This window comes from Cenococcum geophilum (genome assembly GCF_001692895.1).
Source record: "Cenococcum geophilum 1.58 unplaced genomic scaffold K441scaffold_22, whole genome shotgun sequence".
Classification (NCBI taxonomy): domain Eukaryota; kingdom Fungi; phylum Ascomycota; class Dothideomycetes; order Gloniales; family Gloniaceae; genus Cenococcum; species Cenococcum geophilum.
Window position 1 is genome coordinate 30,813 of NW_027137580.1, and position 25,316 is coordinate 56,128.

At 49.3% G+C, this 25,316-nt stretch overlaps 6 protein-coding genes across 6 annotated transcripts; 2 read left to right on the forward strand and 4 right to left on the reverse strand.

Moving 5' to 3' along the window:
- Positions 1 to 65: 65 nt before the first annotated feature.
- Positions 66 to 4,687, reverse strand: K441DRAFT_677475 (ankyrin; the record flags this gene model as incomplete). Its single annotated transcript, XM_067651071.1, has 2 exons — positions 66 to 1,225; positions 1,381 to 4,687. The coding sequence occupies 2 exons, from the start codon at positions 4,685 to 4,687 to the stop codon at positions 66 to 68; spliced, it is 4,467 nt and encodes a 1,488-aa protein (XP_067503740.1).
- Positions 4,688 to 5,706: 1,019 nt separating this feature from the next.
- On the forward strand, positions 5,707 to 9,604 carry K441DRAFT_696467 (uncharacterized protein; the record flags this gene model as incomplete). The annotated part of the gene is made up of 3 exons (XM_067652889.1): positions 5,707 to 7,527; positions 7,661 to 9,012; positions 9,085 to 9,604. Exons 1-3 carry the CDS (start codon positions 6,079 to 6,081, stop codon positions 9,602 to 9,604), a joined length of 3,321 nt encoding a protein of 1,106 aa, XP_067503741.1. The 5' UTR covers positions 5,707 to 6,078.
- Positions 9,605 to 13,449: 3,845 nt separating this feature from the next.
- Positions 13,450 to 15,036, reverse strand: K441DRAFT_611234 (S-adenosyl-L-methionine-dependent methyltransferase). Its single transcript, XM_067645565.1, has 3 exons — positions 14,846 to 15,036; positions 14,327 to 14,762; positions 13,450 to 14,248 (listed from the first exon to the last, which is right to left on the reverse strand). Exons 1-3 carry the CDS (start codon positions 14,905 to 14,907, stop codon positions 13,847 to 13,849), a joined length of 900 nt encoding a protein of 299 aa, XP_067503742.1. The 5' UTR covers positions 14,908 to 15,036; the 3' UTR covers positions 13,450 to 13,846.
- A 1,440-nt stretch (positions 15,037 to 16,476) lies between these two features.
- On the reverse strand, positions 16,477 to 18,882 carry K441DRAFT_677478 (uncharacterized protein; the record flags this gene model as incomplete). Its single annotated transcript, XM_067651072.1, has 1 exon — positions 16,477 to 18,882. One exon carries the CDS (start codon positions 18,880 to 18,882, stop codon positions 16,477 to 16,479), a length of 2,406 nt encoding a protein of 801 aa, XP_067503743.1.
- A 991-nt stretch (positions 18,883 to 19,873) lies between these two features.
- K441DRAFT_660048 (D-xylulose 5-phosphate/D-fructose 6-phosphate phosphoketolase) lies at positions 19,874 to 23,054 on the forward strand. The gene has a single exon (XM_067648635.1). It carries the CDS (start codon positions 20,171 to 20,173, stop codon positions 22,613 to 22,615), a length of 2,445 nt encoding a protein of 814 aa, XP_067503744.1. The 5' UTR covers positions 19,874 to 20,170; the 3' UTR covers positions 22,616 to 23,054.
- A 303-nt stretch (positions 23,055 to 23,357) lies between these two features.
- Positions 23,358 to 24,315, reverse strand: K441DRAFT_115287 (NAD(P)-binding protein). The gene is made up of 2 exons (XM_067639985.1): positions 23,749 to 24,315; positions 23,358 to 23,693 (listed from the first exon to the last, which is right to left on the reverse strand). The coding sequence occupies exons 1-2, from the start codon at positions 23,945 to 23,947 to the stop codon at positions 23,410 to 23,412; spliced, it is 483 nt and encodes a 160-aa protein (XP_067503745.1). The 5' UTR covers positions 23,948 to 24,315; the 3' UTR covers positions 23,358 to 23,409.
- Between the last annotated feature and the right edge of the window lie 1,001 nt (positions 24,316 to 25,316).

A 25,316-nucleotide genomic window follows, 5' to 3' on the forward strand; every position in this document is an offset into this window, starting at 1 on the left:
AGTATCACCGCAGCTACATAACCCTAAATATAAACATCCTATGTGCCTGCTCGCCCACTTACCACTCAACCTTTGATCTTCTTCTGTTGTGCCATTAATCTCTTCGCCTCCAGCTCCTCCATCTTAATCCGATGCGCAATCAATTTCCCTTGGGCCGTAGCCTTCTGCGTAGCAAAGTGTTGCTTTACCTTCACCTCACCCTCCGCGGCTTTCACGCGCGCGCTCTCCCTCTGCACCAGCAATTTCTTCCTTGCCGCCTCCGCCTCGACCATCTTCTGCGCCATTTGCGCTTCCAGCCGTTGCCGGTTGGCCGCCGCGCTGTGACTGAACTTGAGCGCCTGCTCCGCGGAAAGCGCATCCAGCTTGCGCGTGTGCTCATCCTGCTTGATGTCCGCTTTCAGGCCCGCAGCCTCGCGGTCGCGGGCGAGAGAGCGCATGTGGTCCTCGTCCTGTTGCCGCAGCTTCTCCTCGCGTGCGCGCTTCTTGCGCTCCGCCTCGGCGATCTTCTCGGGCATGCCCGCCGCGTCAGGGGGTTGGTCCTGCCCTTCCTTCGCATAGTACACGTCGGCGGCGTTGTGGGTGCGCAACAATTCGACGAGGCGGGTGGCATCGGGCTGGTCGAGCGGGAGGAAGCCCTTGGTGATGTACATGGTTGGTGAGTAGAAGATGTCCTCGTCGATGTAGAGGTTCTGCGGGTCATTAACGAATTCCCAGTAGACGCGCTCGAGCAGCTTCTCTACGATGCGGAAGGGCGCTGGGTTCTCAAGCGCGAGGTAGAGCGCCGTTTTGCCGCGGCATTTTTTCAGCGGGTCCGCCTTGCCGACTTTGAGGGCATCGATGGTAGTTTCGATGCGCTCGCTGGGTGCTGAGGTGTCGCAGTAAAGAGCCAGCTCGGCCAGTGCTGTACGGCCGTCGTGCCTGGTTGATGTGAAGTCGGGGTGGTGCCCGCCCTTGATCAACAACTTGATGGCTGGGCCGTGCAGTTCTCGGGCTGCTTCGTGGAGACTGCCGTCATTAGGGCCCGGTTTGGCTTTCAGAATGGCGACAATGGATTTGACATCCCCTAGTCGAGCGGCATAGAAGAGGGCAGTGTGGTCGAAGATGTCTTTGGTGGAGGGGTTGGCACCGTGCTTGAGTAGTTTGATGACGACGTCGGACCGTTCGTTCTTGGCAGCAATTATTAATGGCGTAGATTTGGACACCTCAGTTGAGTAATTTACGTTTGCTGTAGGTGTTAGCTAATGCCAATGGTCCGCTATGGAGGGTGTTAGGCGCGAGACAAAATGAACATATAAGAGCCATAACTGAATCTTGAAGTCGGCCTACGTATGGTGGACGGTGCCAAAACGAGCAAAAAGAGAAAGAAGCCTTTGCGCTTACCACCTGATTCAATTAAGGCTGAAATCACGTCATCACTAATCATTTTCTCCGGTTGGAACAAAGCCCAAGCAAGCGGGGTTACGGTCTCAGGCTCCAGGATCTCGTTATCATATACGCTGCACTGCATCTCGGTCTCCAGACTACATCCAGCATCACACAAGCGCTTAGCGATCGCCACAGTCTCTGGATACAATTGCAGGGCCAATAGCAGGGGCGGGTCCATCGAAGGATAGACAAAGTTTGTATCTGGTTTCACAGTCGGGTTTTCCAAGAACGCATCGATAAGCGCAAGAAGCTGTTTCTCCGAACCCTGGGACGCAATGGCGACAGTAAATGCCATCGAAAGGCTTTCCTGGGTGGCGCCGGAATTCATCAGTTTCTGCAGTAATGCAATGTCTCCACGTGATGCAGCCAACTGGACGGCCTGACCGCTGTCATAGTTGACGTCCGCTTTATAATGCAGAAGAAGGTCCACGAGAGCCTCTGAAGCACCACCATTAGCGTAGGAATCGAGTGCCTTGAGCAGAGCGAGATGTAGGGTCTCGCCGCCGGCGCCGTGCTCGAGCAACAACTCAATGACGTCTAGGTTTTCAGGCAAGAGCCAATGATCCCCAGCGTTAAGAGCCTCGTTAAGTGCTGCGGTATACACTTCTGGAGACTCGACCGAAGTTGCTAGTAATTGTAAGGCCTCGAAATTCAACGCCTTCGCTGCGTGGTTCAGTGCCGCATGCACACCCGAGCCAGATGCGCCCTTCTCTAGCAAGAACTGAGCAACGCTTAGCCCCTCAGCTGAAACCCAATCATCTCTCGTTTGAGTGGCTTCAACAAAGGCAGTGTGCAAGACATCTTTGGAAGATAGCGGCTCCGCCACGAGTTCCAGCGCGTCGAGATCAAACATTTTAGCGGCTTGCACGGCAGCCTTGTCCAGATGTTCTCCGGTTGCGCCTTTCTGGATTAGAATATGGACAAAATCCATTCCTTCAACGGTGCGCCACTTTTTGTCCCCGGAATTGAAGACCACTCCAAAGGCGTTCGAGGCTACTTCTTTCGAATGGATCGCCGGTGCCAGCATCTTAAGCAACTCCAGGTCCAGCGTTCCAGCGATATGCAGTACACTTCCTCCGTCTGAGGAGTCCGGCGAAGCCTTCGCGTCAAGGAACATTTGGACGAGGCGACTGTCACTGGGTTGTTCCCGGACGGCTTCAAGCAACCCGACATCACAGACCTCCTGAGCCACGCCTGCCTTGAGTATCGGTCCCACGGTGGCCAGGCGCTCATCACCCTTCATTGCCTGCGCTGCTGCTAGGGCCGGCGTCAAGGATGCTTTGGAAGGATTCGCAGAAAGGAGCAGTTCTAAGGTCTCAATATAACCCCGCTGGACGGCAGAGACAAGAGCCTCTCCATTTCCGTAGTCGACCGAGGCTCCGTATTTAAGCAATAGACGACATAACTCAAGTCCGGCCGTTCCCTTTGTAACCGCAAGGACCAACGAGCGGTTCACAGGCTCGCCAGTAGCTCCGAGCTCTAATAGAGTTTGAAAAGTTTTGAATTGAAACTCGTCGTCTTCGAGTGTAGCAGCCTCTACCCACGCTGCGACTAGTGTGTCAGGCGAGGGTTTCCCAGTAATGAGTGTTTGAACAAGGTCAAAGCAGCGAATCCTGATGGCTTCGCATATTGCTTTGCCATTCTCAAAATCCACGGAGGCCTTGGTCAGCAGCAGAGTCGCCAACGAAATGCCATCGGCTCCTTCTTTTGCGGTAGTTACAAGAGCCTCGTCTGCAACGCGTCCTGACCCACCTGCATGGAGGAGCATTTCGATGATTTCCTGCCTATTCGAACGATCTTGTATACNCATGGCGGCGGTAAAGGCGGCGTTGACCGATTCCACTGCCGGGGTTTTAGTGAGGAGGAGCTCAAGTACGTCTCTAGTTCCTGCAGCCGCAACTATTTGTATGGCTTGTCCATTATCAAAATCGACATCCGCATTCCCGCGATCCAAAAGCAGCTGGACAAGTTTATAAGCTTCAATATCAAGGGAGGACTTGACGACAGTAATGAGCGCCTGAGCTACCGCCTCTCCAGTCGCACCGGCGTTCAGCAACAGCTCTGTCACTTCATAAGCTGCGGTAAGGTCGCTCAGCGTCATGGCTGCTTGGATCGCATTAGACAAGGACAATTGGGATGGCCCTTTTTTGAGCAGATTGGCAAGCAATCCCGTCTGCCGTTCCAAAACAGCATGTTTGATAACAGCACCGCCTTTATGGTCGACGGAGGCATTGTATGAGAGCAACAAGTCGATTAGCGTCAGCTGTCTCTCTTCAACAGCTTTGAGTAATGTCTCCGCCGTATTGTCGCCCCGCGCCCCGCCACAGAGACAAACCTCAATCAGCTCGATCTTTTTCTCGAGTTCGTGAGCTGGGGTCGCATATGCAACGCCAACCGCCACATCTAAAGATGCGGGTGACGGCGGCTTGGGTGCAGCAACGATAGCAATGGCTAGATCATTCCTACCATCCCGAACCGCCCGCTGTAATCCCTTCGCAGTCGCGTGATCACCATCCGCATCCCTCATCAGTAGCGCCGAAACATTGCGAAGAGACCCTTTCGCGACCGCCTTTACCAAGCCCAGGGTACGGCACTGCTCACAAGGCCGCTTCGGCCCTTGCAGGAGTAGCTCGACCATCTCCTCCGCACCCTCGGTGACCTTGGCCAAAAACTCGTCATGCAATTCCAGCGGATCGGCGCCTAGCTCCAGTAATGCTCTTATGATGTCCAGCTTCCCTCTCTCGATAGCGTACGGAAGCGCCTCATCGAGGCTCTCCTCGTCCGCACGAGAGGCCAGCAGCCTCACCATCTCCAACTCACCACTCTGTGTAGCCTTGGGCAAGACGTCCGAGCGGCTGTCCTGCTGGTTTTCACGCGTGATCTTCTTCCACACGTTCTTACTCGCCTTTCGCGCAAAATTGACATCGCCGCCGCGGTCTAGCAGTGCCTCGACGAGCCCGAGCGGCCCGTTCTCCGCAACAGTAGCAGCGAAGGCCCGGTTCACTTCTTTGGGGCTGAAGGCCTCGATCTCGGCTTTCTTTTTGAACAGTTTCGACACGGTTTTTGGAGCCTTGTACTCTGGGTCGGAGGCACGGCGCTCGGCGAGCAGCTCGTCAACGCGCCGTCGGTCATTTTCCGTTACATAGCCTGGACATGGAGAAGCGGAGAGAGGTGGCGTTGAGATGCTGGTTGGGATATTGCCAGCGGCTGCGAGCTCGAGGAGCCGAGCGCGGCCCTGGAGGACTGGAGTACCGCTTTCCATGTTGCATGGGATGTTCAGATTAACACTCCTACAGTAACGGGAGAGTAATGTTATGCTTTTAGATAGTAAGGGTTTGATTCAATGGCAATTTTGAATGGAATCTAAATGGGGAACGCAACAACGCAGCCAGGCAACATCGTTTGAAGCGAGGCTCTTCAAACAGTAAGGCTCACCGAAATCGGGGATGCCGTAAAGTGTGGGCAGGGTGTGATACGCCTTGATAAGCAGTTGTGCCGCGTATTTTTTGGTATTGTCTAAGAACCTTGATCAAAGACGAGAAGCAAATGACAGGGACTAGACTGATCTGTAAATGCAAGGATTGCAAGGCGTATCTGCAAAGAGATGCAAGGCGTATCTGCGAAGAGGGGCAACCACCGAGAATTCAGGGCTTGACAATCATCAAATTCGCACCCGGCATACAACAACAACTGAAGGATTGAGGCAGCACTAACCTTACCGAGGGCTGAGCTGATAGCCGTGTCAACCAACTATCACAGCCATGACATTATCTCGCTATCCCATGCTGCAGAGCGTGGCTGGAAGAGAGCTTTTGCGTGCTGCACGGCTAGCTTTTTCCGTCTGGCAAGAATTACCAGAGTCTCCACGATGGCTCTGAATCAGGACGTGCCTAATTGTCATTGGATGAGTACATATGCGTTCAATTCTCAAGGTTGCCAAGAACGTTAGCCAAGCCAATGTCTTGAATATTTTGTGGAATGTCGAGATGCAATTGGACAGTGGGCCCGTGCGTCGGGGGCCCCGACCGTATATAGATTGTTCTATGCAGCGTACCTGGCAAGTGTGCCAGATACTCGCTTACCTTTTTAGTATGTTTGGTTCGGGTGGCGTAGAGCCTATCGCCTCACAGTTATAGATGTGGTAAAGAGACCGCATGCAGAAGAGCCTTAAAATTTGCTGCAAGGTATAAGCGCCAAGAAATTGGCTAATTCCCATTCCTTTTTGAGCGAGAACATAAAAGCGGCAGCGTATGCAGGAGACTTGCCCTGCAGCCTGTCACTCCTCAAACCAACCAGAGGAGCCCAACTCGAAGCAGGGCACGGATGTTGATGCGAGCAGGGATCTAACACGAGGGGCCAAGCAGGAGGGTCAAGCATCTCACCGACCTTTCCCTTATAGCGCCGGATTAGGCAACGGGCAGACCTTCGATGGGATTGGAGGGAGTGCCATATTTTACATGGCCTACCAGAGAGAGGTGCGCTGATACAAACCGCACCCTACAAAAAAATCTCTTGAATGTCTGCGGGCGCAGACTTACCGAATCCGCAACTGCTCACTATAACTCCCCACTTTGCCTACATAGCGCAAACAAGTTTACCGCCATTCTAATCTAATTTCTTGTTCCAAACTCGCCCGTTTTCCTAATCTACACTATGGCTAGCCTAGATTCGCTATCGGTTCCTATTTCGCCTGCAAACGCAGAATCCGGCCTAGGGGTAGAAGAATCCACCCCGCGCGGAAAAGACAAGGAAGGAAAGGAAAAGAAGGAGAAGAAGGAGAAGAAGGAGAAGAAAGAAAAGAAAGAAAAGAAGGCGAAAGAGGGGATGGGCGATGGAGAATCGCTAGATGGCGAGCCGCTCAAAGAGAAAAAGGAGAAAAAGGAGAAGAAAGAGAAGAAAGACAAGAAAGACAAGAAAGACAAAGCCAAGGAAAACATAGGCGAGGGAGAATCACCAGAGGTGGATCTACCAAAGGAAAAGAGAAAGAAGCAAGAGAAGAAACCCGAAGGAAAGATAGAAGGAGAATTGCCTCAGGGGGAGCCGCCGAAGGAAAAGAAAGTAAAGAAGGAGAAAAAGCCCAAAGAGAAGACAGGAGAGGCAGAGGCTTTAGAGGAGACTCCTAAGAAAAAGAAAGAAAAGAAAGAAAAGCTACCTAAGGAAAAGGAGGATAGCCAGATTCTCTCTGACGATACGAAAACCTTCAACGGTGAACCAACCGAGGGCGAATTCCCGAAGGGAGAGCCGCCCAGAGCCGAACAGCCCCCTCAGAAACCTAGCCGGCGCAACACTTCAAACAGCCTCAAACTCAGCAACACATCCGCCGCACCACCACTACCGGACGAGCCCGAGTCACCTCCACCTCCATACTCGGAAGCACCCACCTACGCCTCTGCGAGCACCACGCCAGGCACGGCCGAGCACCTCGCTCTTAAACTCAACGGTCCAGGCCACTCGTGCCGGCACTTCCCCAAGCTCCGCGCAACCCCGGATTCCAAGATCCCCTGCCTTCTCGGTTTCTTCCACGCCTCCGTCGCCGAGTCGGTCCAGGTCAGCTACATCGACACGCGCAAGCTGTGTGCAGTCTGCTATTCAGATGCCGTGCCGGCTGGGTATTGCGCCTGGACAACATTTACTCCCAATCCAGCGGCACTAGCAGCAGAAAAGGCAGAGTCGGCGGCAGGGGTGAAGGGATCTCCGCGAGGATGGCTGAAAGCCGACAGTGGGGAGGGAAAGGAAAAGGAGGAATACTACCCATCAATGGTTCAGGCGGGGACGGAGTTGTTCACTGAGTCCCTGCGCGGATTCCTTCCGTCTGAGATTGTTGAGGACGCGCAGGGCCGGAAGGTCGGGAAGCGCAACATCGCAGATCACGTGCGCATGCCGGCGAGAGAGGAAGCCTCTGAGGCGTGGAAGTGGCTACAGGAGCAACGAAAGCCGTTCTATATCGACCAGTTGCACTTGATACGTGGGTGGAGCGCCTTGGCAGAGTGGAAGGCTGAGAGAGATGCGAAGATAGCGGTAGTTGAGGGGTTGCAATTTGTGCCGAAGAAGAAGATGAAGGGGGAACGCATGTCTGTGGTGAGAGAGGGAAGTTCTGTAAAGGTCAGTCAGCACCATTTTCTTATTAGCGGAAGACAGGTCGGGAAGGCAGCCCTGGGTTTAAACCTCGCTCTGCCAACACAACCTGAAAGAAGGGTGTTTGATATCACACAGCTATCAACTAACTTCGCTAAAGCAACTGAAGAAAACGAAACCGTCTGCAGATGTAGTTGCTGGCCCAGCCGACCCCAAGACGCCTGACACTCCCACCAAAACTAAGTCAAAATCCAAAAAATCCGAAACCCCGACCTCCGCCATTACCACAGAAGGCTCGCCCATGGCCGGAAATGGCAGTCCGCGCCAAAAGGCCCCAAAGCCAAAAGAAACCAAAAAGAAGATAGTACAGGAAGATGACGAGCCGACAGAAAAGAGTCTAGTAGCTAAAGCAAAGAAATCAAAGAAGGCCGTTGAGAGAGTTGTAGAAGAAGACGGCGAAGGCATAGCATCGAAGCCGAAGAAGTCGAAGAACAAAGCTGGTAAGGAAGCCGACTCTAATAATGAGAGTCATAGCCCGGTGGCGAAGCCAAAGAAGACAAAGTCAGCGAAGGGTGAGGCGAAAAAGGGCAAAGACGCAATAGACAAGCCTAAGAAGTCTAAGACAAAAGAAGGCACGCTGCAGGACAACAATAGCGGCGGCTTGGCTTCGAAGCCTAAAAATTCGAAGAAAAGTGTTGAAGATGAGATGCAGGGAAAGCCGGAAAAGAAACAAAAATCAAAAGAATCCATACCGAAGGAACCGAAAACAAAGGAATCCAAGCCGAAGTCATCAGAGTCGAAAGAAAAAGATTCTAAAAGCAAAGAACCCAAGTCCAAGGAGCCGAGGGAACCCAAATCGAAAGACCATAAGGTTGAAGGACACAAGTCAAAGGAGCCCAAGTCCGAAGAGCCTCATTCAAAAGAGCCTAAGGAGAAAAAGGCACTCGCCAAGGATCCCGACTCGAAGCACAAGGAAGAGAAGTCAAAAGGAACCAAATTGAAAGAACCAATCTCCAAAGAACACAAGTCAGCGGAGCCGAAGAAACATGAAGCGAAGGAACGCAAATCCAAAGAAACAAAAGCGTCGGCTCACGGTGAAGGCCACAAAAGCGGAAGCGGCAAAGCGGAAAAGTCAATGGAGCCGAAGGAGCATAAAGCAAAAGATCAAAAGTCCAAAAAACCAAAAGAATCGGCTCACGGCGAAGACCACAAAAGCGGAAGCAGCAAAGGGGGAAAGTCAACGGAGCCGAAGGGGCATAAAGCGAAAGATCAAAAGTCCAAAAAACCAAAAGAGTCGGCTCACGGCGAAGGCCACAAAAGCGGAAGCAGCAAAGGGGGGAAGTCAGCGGAGCCGAAGGAGCATAAAGCGAAAGATGAAAAGCCCAAAAAACCAAAAGCGTCGACTCACAGTGGAGGCCACAAGAGCGGAAGCAGTAAAGGGGAAAAGACAGCTAAAGCCGCCGCGCTCGCAGCCGGGGGAGTCGCAGCTGGAGGAGCTATGGTCGGCATCTTGTAAGTTATCCAGTTTGATAAGACCTCGCCCTTGGGTTTTACCCCATCGGTACTAAATGCTGATTTGCAAAGGCTGGAGCAGGAAACGGACGAGAAGTTGGAAGCAGGTAGCGAGGATAGGACGGAAGAAATTGATGAGAGTGAAATGGATGAAGAACTTGAGGAGAGTGAAGAATTTGAAGAGAGTGAAGAGCTTGAGGAGAGTGATGCTCTCGATTCAGATGCGAACTCAGCGGCCGAATTGGACCTCAGCGAGGAAGACGAAGATGTCGAGAGTAGCCAAGATGACGATATCGACGTCGATGACGATGATGAGGATGATAAGGACGACGACGATGCGGAGGCAGATTTTGATGCGAGTGACGACCAAAGTGCGGATGACGACGACGATGATAATGATGAAGATGATGAAGATGATGGAGATGACGATGGAGATGATGATGGAGATGATGATGGAGATGATGATGGAGATGACGATGACGATGGAGATGACGATGGAGATGGAGATGACGATGGAGATGATGATGATGGAGACGATGATGGAGATAATGACGACGATGGAAATGATAGTAATAGCAACGATAGTAGCTAAAATAATATCACTATACAATATAGTAAACTAAATAGAGTATTTACAGTACTGAAAATAATTATTTCTATATAAGTATAGAAATATACTTATCTCTTTAAAAGAGCTTATTACGTGCTAACAAATTAAGATAAAAGCTTAGACCCCTAGAGCTCAGCTCCTACTGACTTGTCCCCCCATTTTCTACACAACTAACCGTTTAATATGGACCAAAAGGAGCAGAAGTTGCAATTAGCTATCGCTGACTTTAAAGCCGGCAAATTTAAGTTCGGCAATAAAGCTGCGCGCGCGTATAGTGTCCCCCCGTTAACTTTTAACGATCGATTAAATAGTAAGCTACTACGAATCTTTATACACTAATATGAGCAGCGATTAACTCCTATACAGGAGGTGGTACCTAAATAGGACTTATAAGGACTTCCTCCCTCGTATACGCGACTACGAGAAATAGCGGTCTAAATCCTTAATTAAAATGGCGATAGAGCCGCTTAGTAGCTAGCTACTTTAAACGGAATCCTCGTATTAAATCCTTACTCGCCTAACTAATAGAAAGTATATAAATTAATAGGGTATAGCTAAGGTAAATTTAAGAGTTCTATAACCTTTATAAGAGGGTATAAAGAAAGGCTAATATATAGGTAGAAAATTGTTAAACAGGACGATTAAGAATAAGAACTGTTAAATGGAGCAGTCAAGGAGAACTCTGTTGAATTAATATAGGCTGTTGAGCCTTAATATATACAGTTAAGTTAAATGGCTAAGACACCCCTAATCTATACCCACATAGGAAATAGGACGACGATCGCAATTAGCGCGTCGTTTAATAAGAACTCTATCAATTAAAGCTGGCTTTAGAGGGTCTCTGTATATATTAGGTATTGCAGGCAACAGAAATAAATAGTTAGTAAGAGAATCCGATTTAAGTTAATAAAAATACCTAGAATATAGATAAATCTAGAGTCGCGATAGGTATATATACGAATATAATTGCCGTAGGAGATACCTCTAAAAAGAAGACTCTTATATAGTCACTAAATAATTACGAATAGGTATCTATTATAGAGACAATATGTACCTAGCAGAAAAGTGGATTCTTGTATTAATGGCGCAAGATCGGCGTGACCTATCGGCCCTAACTGGGCACTAAAGAACCGGTCCTATTGGTAGTGCCGATTAGGACAATATATAGCCTTAAATTCCGGCTGACATAATTATAAGCTTAAACATACCATTGCATTAAAAAAGAAGGGGAATAATAATCTTTTTTAAGAGATCCAGAGTTTATATAAGAAGCTACGACCTAGGACTTCTCGGCTTTAGGATATACGATACTTTGCGAGAATCCGCTTAGTTAAGGTAATTCAAGTACTACTGGGCGTGTCAAAGTTATCTGAGCTAAATTTTACTAGTTTTATGTTAGTGACGTTCGAAATATTAAGGTTTCTCGTGAAGTTGTTGCCCGTTACAAGAAGTAGGAGCTGCTAAACACTGCCACCGAACTGACTAGGAGTGTTCGAACCAGGAGGATATTGGCTTAGATACGTTTCCGGAATTTCCTATATATCTTTGGCATTTAGCTGAAGAGAAAAAACCTCTGAAACCCCTGGATGAACTAAAACCGCTCCCAATAATTGATATTAACACTCTATATAACACTGAAGCCATTCTACCGACTATAAAAAAATCGCCATCAAAACGTAAGCTATTTTAGGTAGACAGCATTCGAGCTATAAAAATATAGGGTTAATATAAAATATACTATAATTTATCTATTTATTTTAATATCTATCTTCTACCGATTAAGGCTTAATGGCTTTATATAGGGAAACGCTAATTTAGCTTAGTATAATACTAATTTATTTAATAACTTATAAGTATATATGTACTACTTTAACGTATCTAGATAGTTAAAAGCGCGTATTAATCTTAACGATTTAATAGTAGAATTTTATATATTTAGAATAATAAGCATGACTATTTTAATATATTTTAACGTATTTTTAGGTATAAATCCGCATGACTATTTTAATATATTTTAACGTATTTTTAGGTATAAATCCGCATGACTATTTTAATATATTTTAACGTATTTTTAGGTATAAATCCGCATGACTATTTTAATATATTTTAACGTATTTTTAGGTATAAATCCGCGTAGTTTAATCTACGTGATTAATACGCGCTTTTAACTAGATATACTAAGGTAGTATATACGCGCTAGTGAGTTGTTATATAGATTGGCGTTACGCTATATAAAGCTATTAAGCCTTAACTGGCGGGAGGTAGATGCTGAAATAAATGACCAAATTAAGGTGGATTTATATTAACCCCTAAAAAAATTCCTGCCCCCAAAGCCTAAAAAGGGTCCTATACTATCACACAACAGCGCCGATAAGTCTAGATTCTGGCTAATATTGCAATAGGGCTTATCGTTTGTTTCGTCTTTAAAGCAGCCATCGTTAGCGACTATAAAATCAGAAGTACCTGCTCCACCCTCCCCGCTTGACCACGGCTTTGAGATCGAAATTTCCCCACCGTCATCTTGGGCTTTCGACTTAATGCCTATAAAGGGTTCGCTTAAAGCTTGTCTCGAAACCCTACTGCCGCCGCGCCGTGGCTTGCTGGGGTTTGTGGATTGAGGAAGACTTTATTGTATTAGGAACCGCCTTGACCCTGCTGGCAGTATTTCTTGCCATAAGCGTTGGACTATCATTTATGTATGGGCTGGCATGGTTTACGATTGCTGGCTATGATGTAAGTTTGGCAGCGTTTATCTTCACCCAGTGGGTTACGAAGATGAAGGATTCGAAGAGATGATACAGCAACAAATTGGGAGAATGTAAGTTTGCGTCAGTCTACTAGACAAAGGTGAAGGAGCTTAGAAGATGCATCTATTTAATTTTGGTCTTTCTAGGGATTAGAGATGTCATTAGTACCACAGAGCAGCTGCGCAGTGATCTTATTGGACTGGACTGGAGTGGATTTGACCCCCAAATCCACTCTATACGCTGAGGAGGCGGTGGAGCTCTAGGACTCCAATATGGCTTTAGATCAAATATATACTATAAATAGTAAGTCTTGGCAGAAGGTAAGGAAAAAGGTAAGGAAGGAAGAACGTACTAGACTAACCCTAAATCACAAGGCCTCTATATAAGACGCTTTGTAATCTTCTACCTCAATCGCCTCCTTAAGGGCGGCATGTGCGCCCTCATCGTGGCTCTCACTCTCGTCATTATCTGACTCTATAACTATAGGCTCACCGGCCCACCTGGCTCCCCTGGAGGTAACTCTACTACCGTATTTACTACTGCATTTTAAATATAATAGTACTGATATGTAATTGAGTCGTCGCCTTCCTTTAGCTATAGATCCTCACTCTAAAGTTATATAGGTAACGTGCGTTGCTTTATATGCTTCGGTTTCTTCGTTAAGGCGTTATATTAAATATAGTTCTTGCCCTACAGCTTAAACTCAGCCACCTTCTTTATGTCGTCGGCTTTTAAATTAATCAATTTTAGGGCAAGGATAACGTCGTTAGATGGTAGAGGTAGGCGTACTAAGAGAAATCGTTCTATTGCGGAGGTAGGAAAGTCAAATATAATACAACAGCAGGTGTAGATCAGAGCCGCAATAGCATAGCGATAGTAGTAGGGGTAGGTAACCAAGTGTCCTACACTACTTATTAGATGTGAGTTAGTGGTAGGGTTTTAAGAGTTGCCGATTGGCTTCCTCTTATGTACTGACTCCTTAGCGCTTTATTCCTCCTCAGCCGCAGTTTGAATTGGGTATAGATTTGGAGCTTTAGGAGTTAAATTAACCAAGATCTACTCCAATCCACTAATTAGAAGGCCCAATCCAAATCTACGTCGACTTTGAATCCATACTGGAGCTCCAAATAGACCCTAGTCCAATAAGATCACTGCAGCTGCGATTTACCGGATAGCAATTATACACACTTGATTCCAACTTAATCTCCACCATCAACCAAAACCAACCAACAAGCACTACCCCCATCCCCTGTTGTCGATCGGAATATCAAAGAATGAGGACACTGTCTATTGAATGTGGCTCTAGGGCCTCTATATATACATGAGAAAGGTGTAGGCAATAAGAAAGAGAAGGGGGAGGGGGTGGCAATGGGAACAAGGGGTAGGTGACCGAGCCAAGAAGGGGTAGGTGACTGAGTCAATGGGTAGGTAGCTGAGTAGGGGTAGCAAGACAACCTGATTCAGGTCGACACCTGTCCTATCCCCCCATCCCCCCAGGCTTCCGTCCCACAACAACCCAAAGCCAAAACCAAACCCTCTTCCCGCCCTCGTTCCCACTCTCCAACTCCCCCACCTCCTCCAGCTCCGCCCCCAACCGCCTAATCACCCGGCCATAAAACTCCGCCCTGACCTCCTCCGTATACCGTCCCAGCATCTCCGCCTCCGCCGGCAAGCCCTCCCAAACGTCGTGCGGCCACGCGTAGCGCCGCGCGTGCACGTCGATGAGCCCCGCGCGCCGCATGTACGTCGCAATGTTCGCGCCGCAGGCCGGGTCCATGGCCTTGGCGCGCATGGCAGCGTTGAGGGCGCGGGTCCAGGGGGGGTTGTAGCGGGTCGGGTCGGCGGCGGTGTCAGGTTGCAGGTCAGGGAGGGGGTCCGGCTCGTCGTTCACGGGCAGCGGGACGTCGTGCGGGAGGAAGGTCGCTGGCGGCGTGTCCGGGGCGCCACGGTGCCAGACGTGGCAGGCGTCGTGCAGCTCAGCGTGGCCGCCGGGTGCGAGCAGCGCGGCGACGGCATCAATGTAGCGCTGCCACTCGGTTATGCCGAAGATGAGGAGGCGGCTGAAGACGAGGTCGAACGAGGCGGGCGCGAGGCGCGGGTCCGGGAGCTGGTCGGAGCTGGTGCCGTCGGGGCGGACGAGTTCTTTGAAGTCGCCTTGAATGAACTCGAGGTTTGGGGGCTGGGTGCGCAGTGGTGGGACTGGAGACAGGTCGAGGCCGTAGACGGTGGTGGTGGGGCGGGCGGTTGCGAGGGAGTGCGCGACGGGGCCGGTGCCGCAGCCGATGTCGAGGGCGCGGGTGATTGTGGGAGGGAGTGATGCGTGGATTATGCGACCATTCATTAGTTTGAGGAGGCATTCATGCTGTGTTTCGAGGCGGCGGTGCTCGAGGACACTGGTTGGCTTGTGTCAGAGTTACTGAATATAAAAATTTACACCAGGCAGTCAGGAGACGGGATTTAGTGTCAAGATACGGACCCATTCGGAAGAGCATAAGCTGCTGGTGTTGAGTGGTAAGTGCGCTCAATAAGAGAAGCCATTGCATGTCTGAGTATGAGTTGACGGTTGGGAAAGAGAGTCTGTAGGATTTTGTGTGGGTTCGAAGAGGCAGGGATACTGGCAAGACGTCCAATGGGAAGAAAATCAAAGAGGACAACAAGTGATTAAATACGAAAGTTTATGGGATCCGTATGTGATTCAATTTTTAGATCGGAAAGCGCTAGGAAATAAGGGAGTGACGTTACAGTGATGTCAGCGGCTAAATCAGGTTATAGAAATGAGGCCAAAACCAATACAACTATCAAATTGAGGATCCTAACCGGTTGCATAACCGGTTCAACCAGATTAACCAGATAGAATGTATAGATTTTAGAGTAACATGGTGTATAAAGTAGCAGAGGCGCTCAAGGGAAGCAGGGAGGAGTTATATAAAATAAGGAAATAGTATATAGAGAGCCTATAAAGCTTATACTGTGTTAGTTGTAATATTAGTAATAAATAAGCAAATATAAGTATTATACTTCCTATCGTAATTCTTATTAAGAGATAATTAGTTATTAATAAGTATATATTTAACTCTGCGCGTTATTCGGCTAATAATAGTAAAGAAGTTCGCTATTGAATTAAGAGGGTTAAGAGGATAGAATAATAAGGGTAATAATAAGGGCGGCACGATGTGGGTAGTAATAAGGGCGACGCGATAACGACGATACGATGAGGATTAACCGCCTTGTATTGGATTTAGTTAGCTATCTATAAAGCCTTCAAGGATTAAATCGGGCGTAAATATATTATAGAGAGATACTAAATACAGCTTGGGGATTTGGCGACGATTTTGGGCTAATATACGAGGCTTAGCTCTCTTAAGTGGCGTTTACCCTTACCCAAAGCTTTAGAACCAATCTAGATTAAGCCAATTAAATCGATTTAACCGGTTAGTCCTGTCTTGTTGGTTTAACCTAATCAAAGTGTAACCTAACCGCTGATATCACTGTGACGTTGAGTTCATAATCCTAAATAACAAACGCACACATCTGCAATATTACTTACATACCTAAGGCGCCTAAGAAGCGTATCCTGCTGGCTGCTAGGTGTCCAGCTGAGGCAGGTTACTTACTAATCTTGCCTTATCTCGCAGTATGCAACTGTTTAGAGCAGCAGATGTCCCACCAAACCCATAACGCCATCTACGTTAGCGCCTAAATTCTGGACATCAGAAAATATCTAGCTTCCTGCTTTGCCTCGTACGTCGACGGCATTTGAGCAATAAGCCCTAGAGCTGAATTTTGTCTTTCACATGTTGGACGGCTTAGTCAGATTTAGGATATATCGCTGTGGTTGCACAAGTCTTTCANCTAAGACTCTCAACCTAGGGCTGAGTTTTAAGCCATGACATGCATGAAGAGCAGAACCGGTATACCGTATCAAGAGTAAGTTCTTGATCTGAAATTAAGAATAATCTGGAAATTGATTCCTTCTTGGTATGTAACCCAAAGAGACCGATCGGTGAGACCTGAGTTGGTAGTTAAATCCGTTGCAGTGCCTTTGAGAACTTGAATATTAACCTATATTCAACCATTCTAGTTTTCTTTCTTGCTAATTAGCAAATCCTACCAGAATACCCGCTGCTTCTTCAGAAGCATGACGACTTTTCCGTCAGGAACAATTGGCCCGCAGCCGATTAAGCTCCGAGTCCCGGCCAGCCTCCAGGAAATTTGCTTGTTTGACACTGCCGTAGGGCTAGAGAGAAAGATATCAGCCTCTCTATGAGAGTGATGGCCACTGCATTGATCTTCTGGATTCAATACGGGGTGTTTTAACCCTTGGGGTTCAAGAAGCCAGACCCGATCTTCGAAGAAAGGCGAGCTGGCAAGACCCACAGGCACAGCAAGAGTGTATCCGGTATCTGTTCGGCTTACAAGGGCCTGACGACCAGAAGAGCTTATGTTGATGCTTGAAGGTATTTGGATAAGTGTTTTGAAGCGGTCGTCAGCCAATAGCGTAAGAGATTGGAGAGCAGGTTGGAGGTATCTTTCTGAAAATCCCGGGGTATTACTTTTCGAGATTTCATGAGCGGAAAGCAGTTTGAGAGCGGCGGGTATATATGCCAGGTTAGCGGCAGGGAGATTACCTAAATCCCAGTGTCTAGTTTGTATTTGCCGCTCGAGTATTTGAGGGAGATCTATGAGCCAATTTAACCCGCAGTCAATCGAACAGGCTACAGCTTCACGTAGCCATCGAGACGGTAAATTCGGGTCAATGGCTTCCAGTTTCGCAGTGGCATGGTCTATCATGGGCTGCATTTCGGTTGGAATGACTTGTTTTTGAGAAAGGCCACAGCTAACAATTTCCTCAGCGATACTCAATCCGTCACGGGAAGGTGAAGATGGGGCACTTTCGATGAGCATAAGGTCTAGCTCAATGAAATCTTGCGTCACTGCGGTGATAGAGTCCAAAGTTTGTGAAATTTGTCGATTGTCGATATCGGAGTCATGCCTGAAGAGGCGGTTTGTCGACAAAGTGGTCTGGTTATTGGCATGCTTACGGTAAAATTCAAAGATTTTTCCGGCCTGAGAAAGGCCTTCTGTCCTCCCCGCAGCCAGTGAGAGCGCAATTAAAGCCCAGAAGCAGTCTTTCACCGTAGGTGTGGCTTTAGGTAAGCCGCGGAAATAGAGGCCAAGCCCGCAAAGATTTATGGCGATCGATATCCGATCACTTGGAACTGTACACTCGAAGGCGTTCGAGGTCAAAAATTGATCAAATAGGGACGACGCAGCCGGTTCCGAAATATCTTGGACGGGTGAGTAATGTAACAACTGCCTAAGCCTAAACTCAACCATATTGGGAAGTGTATTCTGAGAATGGTGGTTCCAGAATAATGAATCGTACCAGGCTAGAGTCATGAGAGGGATCTGCAGGGCTTCTCCATTACTGCGAAAAACGATAATCACCGGGTGCGTTTCCATCCAGTGTGAGCTAACTCGAAATTCATGAGAACACCACGCTCTTGAGAACCAGCGAGCTGAAAGAATCTTTTGAAATGTTTTCAGAAGTACTTGCATCTCCTCTTTGGATGGCTGTAAATTCAGATGTAAGAGGGGTCCATCTTCATCTTCCAATGCTGCCATGTCGTCTAGGAATGTCAGGAGCGGGGACGAAGTATTGAAATACCTTAGAAACAACGCCTCCTCTTCCTCGGAAAGTTGGATGTCTTCCATCACAATCACCATTCTTCGAGCTGATCGAAAAATAACATTCATACATCCGATGCCTAGATTTTTCTCCTCACTGTTGGTTTGATCGAGACACGGGATGTCGACCCAGACCCCTTCATCATTAGATTCCCGCAGTTTGAGGACCTCTCGGGCCATGACGTCTGAAATCGGCCAGGGCGCCGATGTCTTAAATCCCGACGCAACGTTCCAATCAGCATTGCGCCAGCAGTAGCTGACGGCGAGGTAAGAAGGCACCTCTTCTACATTAACGACACTAGACTCCTTTGAACACAGGACACGAAGAGGGACTCCGGATAATGCTGTATCCTTCAAGCCGAACGCTTGCGACAATTCCGGGTTGAGGTTCTGGAGACGCTGGAGGATGGTTTCGGCTTCGGATTTTCTCGCTTCTGCGTTTAAGGCGCCATCTTGGAATAATCGCCGCTTGTTGGCTTCAGAGACTTTCACTAGCACCACTTCTGGCGCAGGAGTAGCATCCACCTGCACGCTAAGTTCTTCAAGCTTTCCATGTTCAGCGCAACTGCCTGGCACGATTGTACTGCTGAGCAGCCTCCTAGGGTTCTGCGATGGATGCTTCGGAAGAAATTTTCGACGGTCACTGGGCCTGCGTCGAGCCCTTAATGTGATCTCATTGGAGCTCCTGTTGAAGTCGGTGGGCGACCTTAGCTGCGATGCGCCAGTCGTGCGGAAGGGATTGTAGGAGTGGATAGAACGCTGCTTTGAGGGTAATGCCCTGAACAAGGGGGTCTCTACGCGCAGAGTGAGATGACAGATAATCATGTCCCATGAATTTGCGATCAAGTCGTGATGTGGTAACAGCAATAAGTGGACTGATAGAAAATCTGTTAATTATTGTCGTCGCGTGATATGAGGCGAAGATACGAGCAGCAACCGCCTCAGCCCCTGGCTAGTAGCCAACAGCAATGATTGCCGTCTCCAAACCGTCAAGCTGCCAGTTGGTCGATAATCTTTATCATCCTTCGGCTAGCAAAGCTCACAGAAGGACAATGTCACACGGGTATACGATGAGCTGGACAAGCGCCGATAGGAAGGCACGATTCACCCCGCAAAGTTACCAAAGTAGCACTTCGCGAACCGGTTCTAAAGACAGAATTGGCTGCATTGGAATCCCGGATTGCTAGCCCTGCAAAACACGTCTTACCAAGGGTTGAGAAAGGGCATAAATGCTAACGAAAGCAGGTTTTGGGTTGAAAGGCCGAGTCTTGAGAGGCGGCGTAGAGTACGAGTAGGTGATAGGGTTACAGTATGACGGCGATAGGGTTATGACGGTGCACAGACAAAATTTGGGTGCAAAACCTGCAAACTGTCATAACCCACCGCCGTCATAACCCCATCAGTCGAGGTTAATTTTTTTTAATATCCGTTGTATTGTGCATATACATAAGTCCTTCCCAGGCAGCTTAACATATATTAGTAGTTACGTCCTAGGGGTTTATAGCTCCCTAGTAAAATACTAAGTCACTAGCAACTAAGTAGTAAGAAAACGGTAGAAAAGAAGAAAAAATCCTGACGCTTGTCCCTGTCCTGTTGTAATTTATTTCTATCCTTTTGCTCTCTATCATCTATTTACTAGGAGCCTAATAGGAGTTACCTCCTTCTAGGATTAGTGGAGGTTAAATATCCGATGCGATGATGCGTATTCAGCCCTGTTCATGGAGAGGGTAGGTGGCGGTTTTGGTGGAGTTGGATCACTCCACACAGGACGCAACAGATCGTAGCGTGCCGAATCCATTTGACACGCCTGGATGCCTGCTGATCTACGTCACCTCACCGCAAAATTCTTACCGGCTGCCATAGCCAAATTTCTAGATCGCGCTTTCGCTGGTCGCCGGGATTCGCAGAGCTCGACGCGCTAGAGTTGCAGACCTGCGTCGAACCATTGCTACCTTCACCACCTTGGCCTCTACCAACCCTTTAAAAGCCTGTCTCTGTCCGTCATTGACCTTCACTAACCTGCAGCTACCCACCTTCAAGCCATTGACTGCTGATTAAACCTCAATTCCTCTACAGCACCTCTTGTCTCTTCCCGCCCAGAAAACCCTCAGAAATGGCTTCTAAAGCTGAAGAAAACGCCGAAGGGCTCAAGAACATGAGCATCTCTGCCTTCGGGCCCGCAAGGGCAACCGTCAATGAGAACCCTCTTAGCAAGGAAGAGTTGCACAAGATGAATGAATATTTCAAAGCAACTTTGTATCTCTGCTTGGGCATGATCTACCTTAAAGAAAACCCTCTGCTGCGAGAACCACTGAAACCAGACCACATCAAACACCGCCAATTAGGTCACTGGGGATCTGACGCCGGCCAGAGCTTCACATATATTCATATGAACCGCCTCATCAAGAAGTACGACCTGGATGCAATCTTCATCTCGGGTCCCGGCCACGGTGCCCCAGCCGTCCTCTCCAACTCCTACCTCGAAGGCGTATACTCTGAGGTCTACCCAGACAAATCTGAAGATGTCGAAGGCATGCGACGCTTCTTCAAGCAGTTCTCTTTCCCCGGTGGTATTGGCAGCCACGCTACACCCGAAACTCCCGGCAGTCTCCATGAAGGAGGAGAACTTGGGTACTCGATTTCACACGCCTTCGGCACAGTCTTCGATCACCCCAATCTCATTTCCGTCACAATGGTCGGAGATGGTGAGGCCGAGACAGGCCCTCTTGCTACGAGCTGGCACAGCACCAAATTCCTCAACCCAATCACCGACGGTGCGGTCCTCCCTGTTCTTCACCTGAATGGCTACAAGATCAATAATCCCACGATCCTCGCCCGCATCAGTCATAAGGAGCTCGAATGTCTCTTCATTGGCTATGGTTGGACACCATACTTTGTTGAGGGTAGCGACCTACCCACTATGCACCAAGCCATGGCTTCAACTCTCGAACGCTGCATACTCGAAATTAAGGAATACCAAAAGCAAGCTCGCGAGTCTGGCAAGCCGTTCCGTCCCCGCTGGCCCATGATTGTCCTCCGTACACCAAAAGGCTGGACAGGCCCTCGAAAACTTGGCAACCACTTCCTTGAAGGCTTCTGGCGTTCACATCAAGTCCCAATTACCAATGTTGTATCGAACAAGTCAAGTCTCGCGACTCTTGAGGAATGGATGCGTACCTACAAGCCAGATGAACTCTTCGACGAATCGGGTGCCCTCATCCCCGAATTGAAGGCATTGGCTCCCACCGGCCTTAGCCGTATGAGCGCAAATCCTATCACAAATGGTGGTATCCTTCGTCGCAAGCTTCATGTCCCGGACTTCCGCACCTTCGCCGCGGAGGTGAAGAAGGGCGGCGTGGAAAATCTCGGTAGCATGGCTCTATTTGCAACCTTCCTCCGGGAAGTCGTACGGAGCAACCCTCACCACTTCCGTGTCTTTGGGCCGGATGAGACTGAATCGAACAAGCTGGGTGCTGTCTATGATGCCGGTAAGAAAGTGTGGATGGGTGACTACTTCGACGAGGACGCCGACGGCGGCAATCTCGCCCACTCAGGCCGCGTCATGGAAATCCTGAGCGAGCACACCGTCGAGGGCTGGCTGGAAGGCTACATCCTGTCAGGCCGGCACGGCTTCCTCAACAGCTACGAGCCCTTCATCCACATCATCGACTCGATGGTGAACCAGCACTGCAAGTGGCTGGAGAAGTGTCTGGAAGTCGAATGGCGCGTGAAAGTCGCCTCGCTCAACATCCTGCTGACCGCAACCGTGTGGCGACAAGACCACAACGGCTTCACACACCAGGACCCGGGCTTCCTCGACGTCGTCGCGAACAAGTCGCCCGAGGTCGTCCGCATCTACCTGCCGCCCGACGCCAACTGCTTGCTGTCCGTCGCCAACCACTGCCTACGCAGCGCCAACTACGTCAACGTCATCGTCGCCGACAAGCAGGATCACCTGCAGTATTTGACCATGGACCAAGCCATCGCGCACTGCACCAAGGGGCTGGGGATCTGGGACTGGGCCAGCAACGACTCTGGCACCGAGCCCGACGTCGTCATGGCGAGCTGCGGCGACGTGCCGACGCTCGAATCGCTCGCCGCCACCGCGCTGTTGCGCGAGTACGTCCCCGACCTCAAGATCCGCTTCGTCAACGTCGTCGACCTGTTCAAGCTGATCCCAGAGCACGAGCACCCGCACGGCCTGTCCGACCGCGCCTACGGTGCCGTCTTCACCGACGACCGCCCCATCATCTTCAACTTCCACTCCTACCCCTGGCTCATCCACCGCCTGACGTATAAGCGCGCGGGGCAGCACAATCTGCATGTGCGCGGCTACAAGGAGAAAGGCAATATTGACACGCCGCTTGAGCTGGCGATTCGCAATCAGACGGACCGCTTTAGTCTGGCTATCGATGCGATTGATCGCGTTCCGAGGCTCAGGAACACGGCGGCGGCGGCGAGGGAGGCGCTGTTGAATCAGCAGATTGCGGTGAGGAATTATGCGTTCCATGAGGGGATTGATCCTGAGGATTTGAGGACGTGGGTGTGGCCGTATTAGGAGCCGTCTGGTTTCCTATTACCATGACTAGAGTGAATGTGTTGATGAGAGCGATAAGTACTTACGATGCCTTCCTTAGTTAGGGGTTTTATTCCAATGTTCGATGTTATGCAGGGCGTTGGATTGGGGAGATGGTGGGTTTCGTGGTTAGGAGCCAAATCAGGCGTCTTTTCTTTCTTTTTCATTTCATTTCACCTCTCATTGATGACTGTAGTATAGATGGATGGATCGTAAAATGAGGATTATGTGTTATGATGAAACACTTTACTCCGCACTTAAATGAGGATCACTGGTTTCAGTTCGACTTTTTGGTATGTTAGCCTACGTAGTTTGAAAAAATATTCAAAAATGGGTCCTGCCGTTACGGACCGCTTCCGGTATAATCAGACAGGAAAGCTAGGAGATACATCACCATCTGACGCAGACATGGGTATTGTCTTCGGATTATATATGCTTCCAGGAGCCCATCACGTAACCATAACAAACCCCACTCAACCTTGTATCTCAATGCCTCTAGTGTCGTGGATGACGTCGTCTGTTAAATAGGATCCATAGGGGAGGCTAGGAAGGCGTAGGCGGTAGCGACTTCAACTGNCATGCCAGGCCTGTTCAGTTGAGCTTCGCCAACACCAAGACTTCTGGTGGCTTGCCCTTTGTTGCGGGCCGAAGTGGTGTCCACCTAAGAAACATCAGAACAAGCTTACGGAAGGGGAATAAGTAGGCTCTCTAATGTGGAGAACAACCAAGGGGAAAGGAGTGCGTGGCATAGGTTAACGGGATATCGAAAACTCACATTATGCCGGGCGCAACAGCATTAATGTAATCCCATTCGGGGCCTGCTGAGCCAGCGACCGCGTGAACGTCACAATAGCGACCTTTGTAGACGGGTAGTCAACCAGCTGCGGATTATCTATACGCGCGGCGACAGGGCAGGAGTTGATGATAGACGCGCCGCGCTTCATGTGCGGGAGGGCGAACTTGCACATAGCGAACATCGACAATATGTCCATGCGGTACGTTTTCCCCACCACATTGAGGTTGATATCTCTGATATCATTGCAGATCTCCTGCATCGCACCTAGAAGGGGTCACAAATCAGCAAGTCCAACCCCACACACCAGCCCCGAACTCACTGTTATTAACCAACACGCTCAGCTTCCCAAACGCCTTCATGTGCTCCTCCACCACCCTCCTGCAATTCTCGCTCTCCCGCAGATCCAACGCCATCAAATACGCCCTCCGCCCCACCTTCTCAACCATCTTCTTTGTATCCTGCGCATCCTCCACCTTGGGCAAATACACAATCGAGATATCCGCGCCCTCCCGCGCCATCAGCACCGCGACCGAGCGGCTAATGCCCGAGTCGCCGCCCGTGATCAGCACCGCCTTGTCCTTCAGCAACCCGTGGCCCTGTATTCTTGTCGTGTCGGTCCAGAACCCGAGCTACGTCCACATGGCGGCGGGCTCGAGCTTGGAGCCAAGACTCGGGCTGCCTTATTGGTTTTGCTGCTTGAGCTCGGTGCTGAGGGTAGGCGGTTATAGGTTTCTCCTGCTGAGGCGGGGATGAGGCTGCGAGGGAAATGCTGTGGGGATAGCTGGGATTAGGACTGTTGGCTTCGAGGAGCTTTCTAGGCAGCTGGGAAAAAGGCTGGGAGACTTATGGGCCGCAGGAGTACTGGGTGCTGTCCTTTAGCAGACTTAATTGGGTATGTTTATATTTTGTTGAAAAAAAAACCGTAGTGAGGTCATCTGTCGTCATTGGTGACATTTGACTAGGGAATCCAGCTTCGAAACGTAGGCGTTGCATCTTCTCGCCACTGTATTGATCGGCATTCATTGTAGGAATCGTGAAAGGCGTAGAAAGCTTGACGACGAATTTTTTGAGGCAATCAGAGGCGAATTGGAGGGTTGAGTTGAGGCTTGCTTGTCGAGCAGCCGAGCTTGGACCATGGGTTTTATACCGGATGGTCTGTGCGAATATCGCAACATGGCAAGTTTCTCGTCGACCTCCATGCCAATTGGTATTCTATATAGAAATGCTTGCTGGGTTTCTATTACTTCCGAATGTGCCATGTTCCTCTAGAAGAGATTAACAAAAGACTTAATGCAAATAGTTCATGATTCATAACCGCATCGCTCCGCCTCAGCACACATAGCTTCTGAGCTGACATCTTGAAGCTAGCAAAATATCAAAAGAAGCAGCTCGCTTTTTCACCTTCAGTTATAACCACAGCATAAATGCTCACCTTATAAGCGAGTAGTTCCCTGCGCATAATGGCACGAGCATTACAGCGTTCACGCTGATCAAGTCCGTTTTTAGTTGGCGTCGAATTCGTGATCCAGCCCAGACAAGATCCTGACAGGACGAACAGGCACAACACCAACCCCCACCTCTGTGGAACGCCGATAATCACGCTCATTGCTGTGATGAGTACCCGGGAATGGACAACCGTTAGCGTCTTTCAGCATGCGGACGGCTCTTTATCGGCTGACCCCTCCGCCATGACAGCATGGGAAACTGTGTGCTCGTACTGGAGAATATTCCCCACCGGTATCTGCCGGCATTGGTTGAGTCGCGGGATGTACGAAGCCTATGATGACTTCGTCGAGGTGCTTGTTGGAGCTACAAAATGTTGTGTAGTCCTGGAAAGCTCGGAAATCTCACTTTACATTTTATGTTATAAGATCCACTCTTTCAACC

Coding starts and splice junctions, on each gene's coding strand:
- K441DRAFT_611234 (XM_067645565.1), bottom strand. CDS start 14,907: ATGGCTTCTCTTATTGAGCGCACTTACCACTCAACACCAGCAGCTTAT. Junction 14,763..14,845: donor GCTTATGCTCTTCCGAATGG/GTCCGTATCTTG, acceptor CAAGCCAACCAG/TGTCCTCGAGCACCGCCGCC. Junction 14,249..14,326: donor AGCTGCACGACGCCTGCCAC/GTCTGGCACCGT, acceptor GTGAACGACGAG/CCGGACCCCCTCCCTGACCT.
- K441DRAFT_660048 (XM_067648635.1), top strand. CDS start 20,171: ATGGCTTCTAAAGCTGAAGAAAACGCCGAAGGGCTCAAGAACATGAGC.
- K441DRAFT_115287 (XM_067639985.1), bottom strand. CDS start 23,947: ATGGCGCGGGAGGGCGCGGATATCTCGATTGTGTATTTGCCCAAGGTG. Junction 23,694..23,748: donor GAGCGTGTTGGTTAATAACA/GTGAGTTCGGGG, acceptor GACCCCTTCTAG/GTGCGATGCAGGAGATCTGC.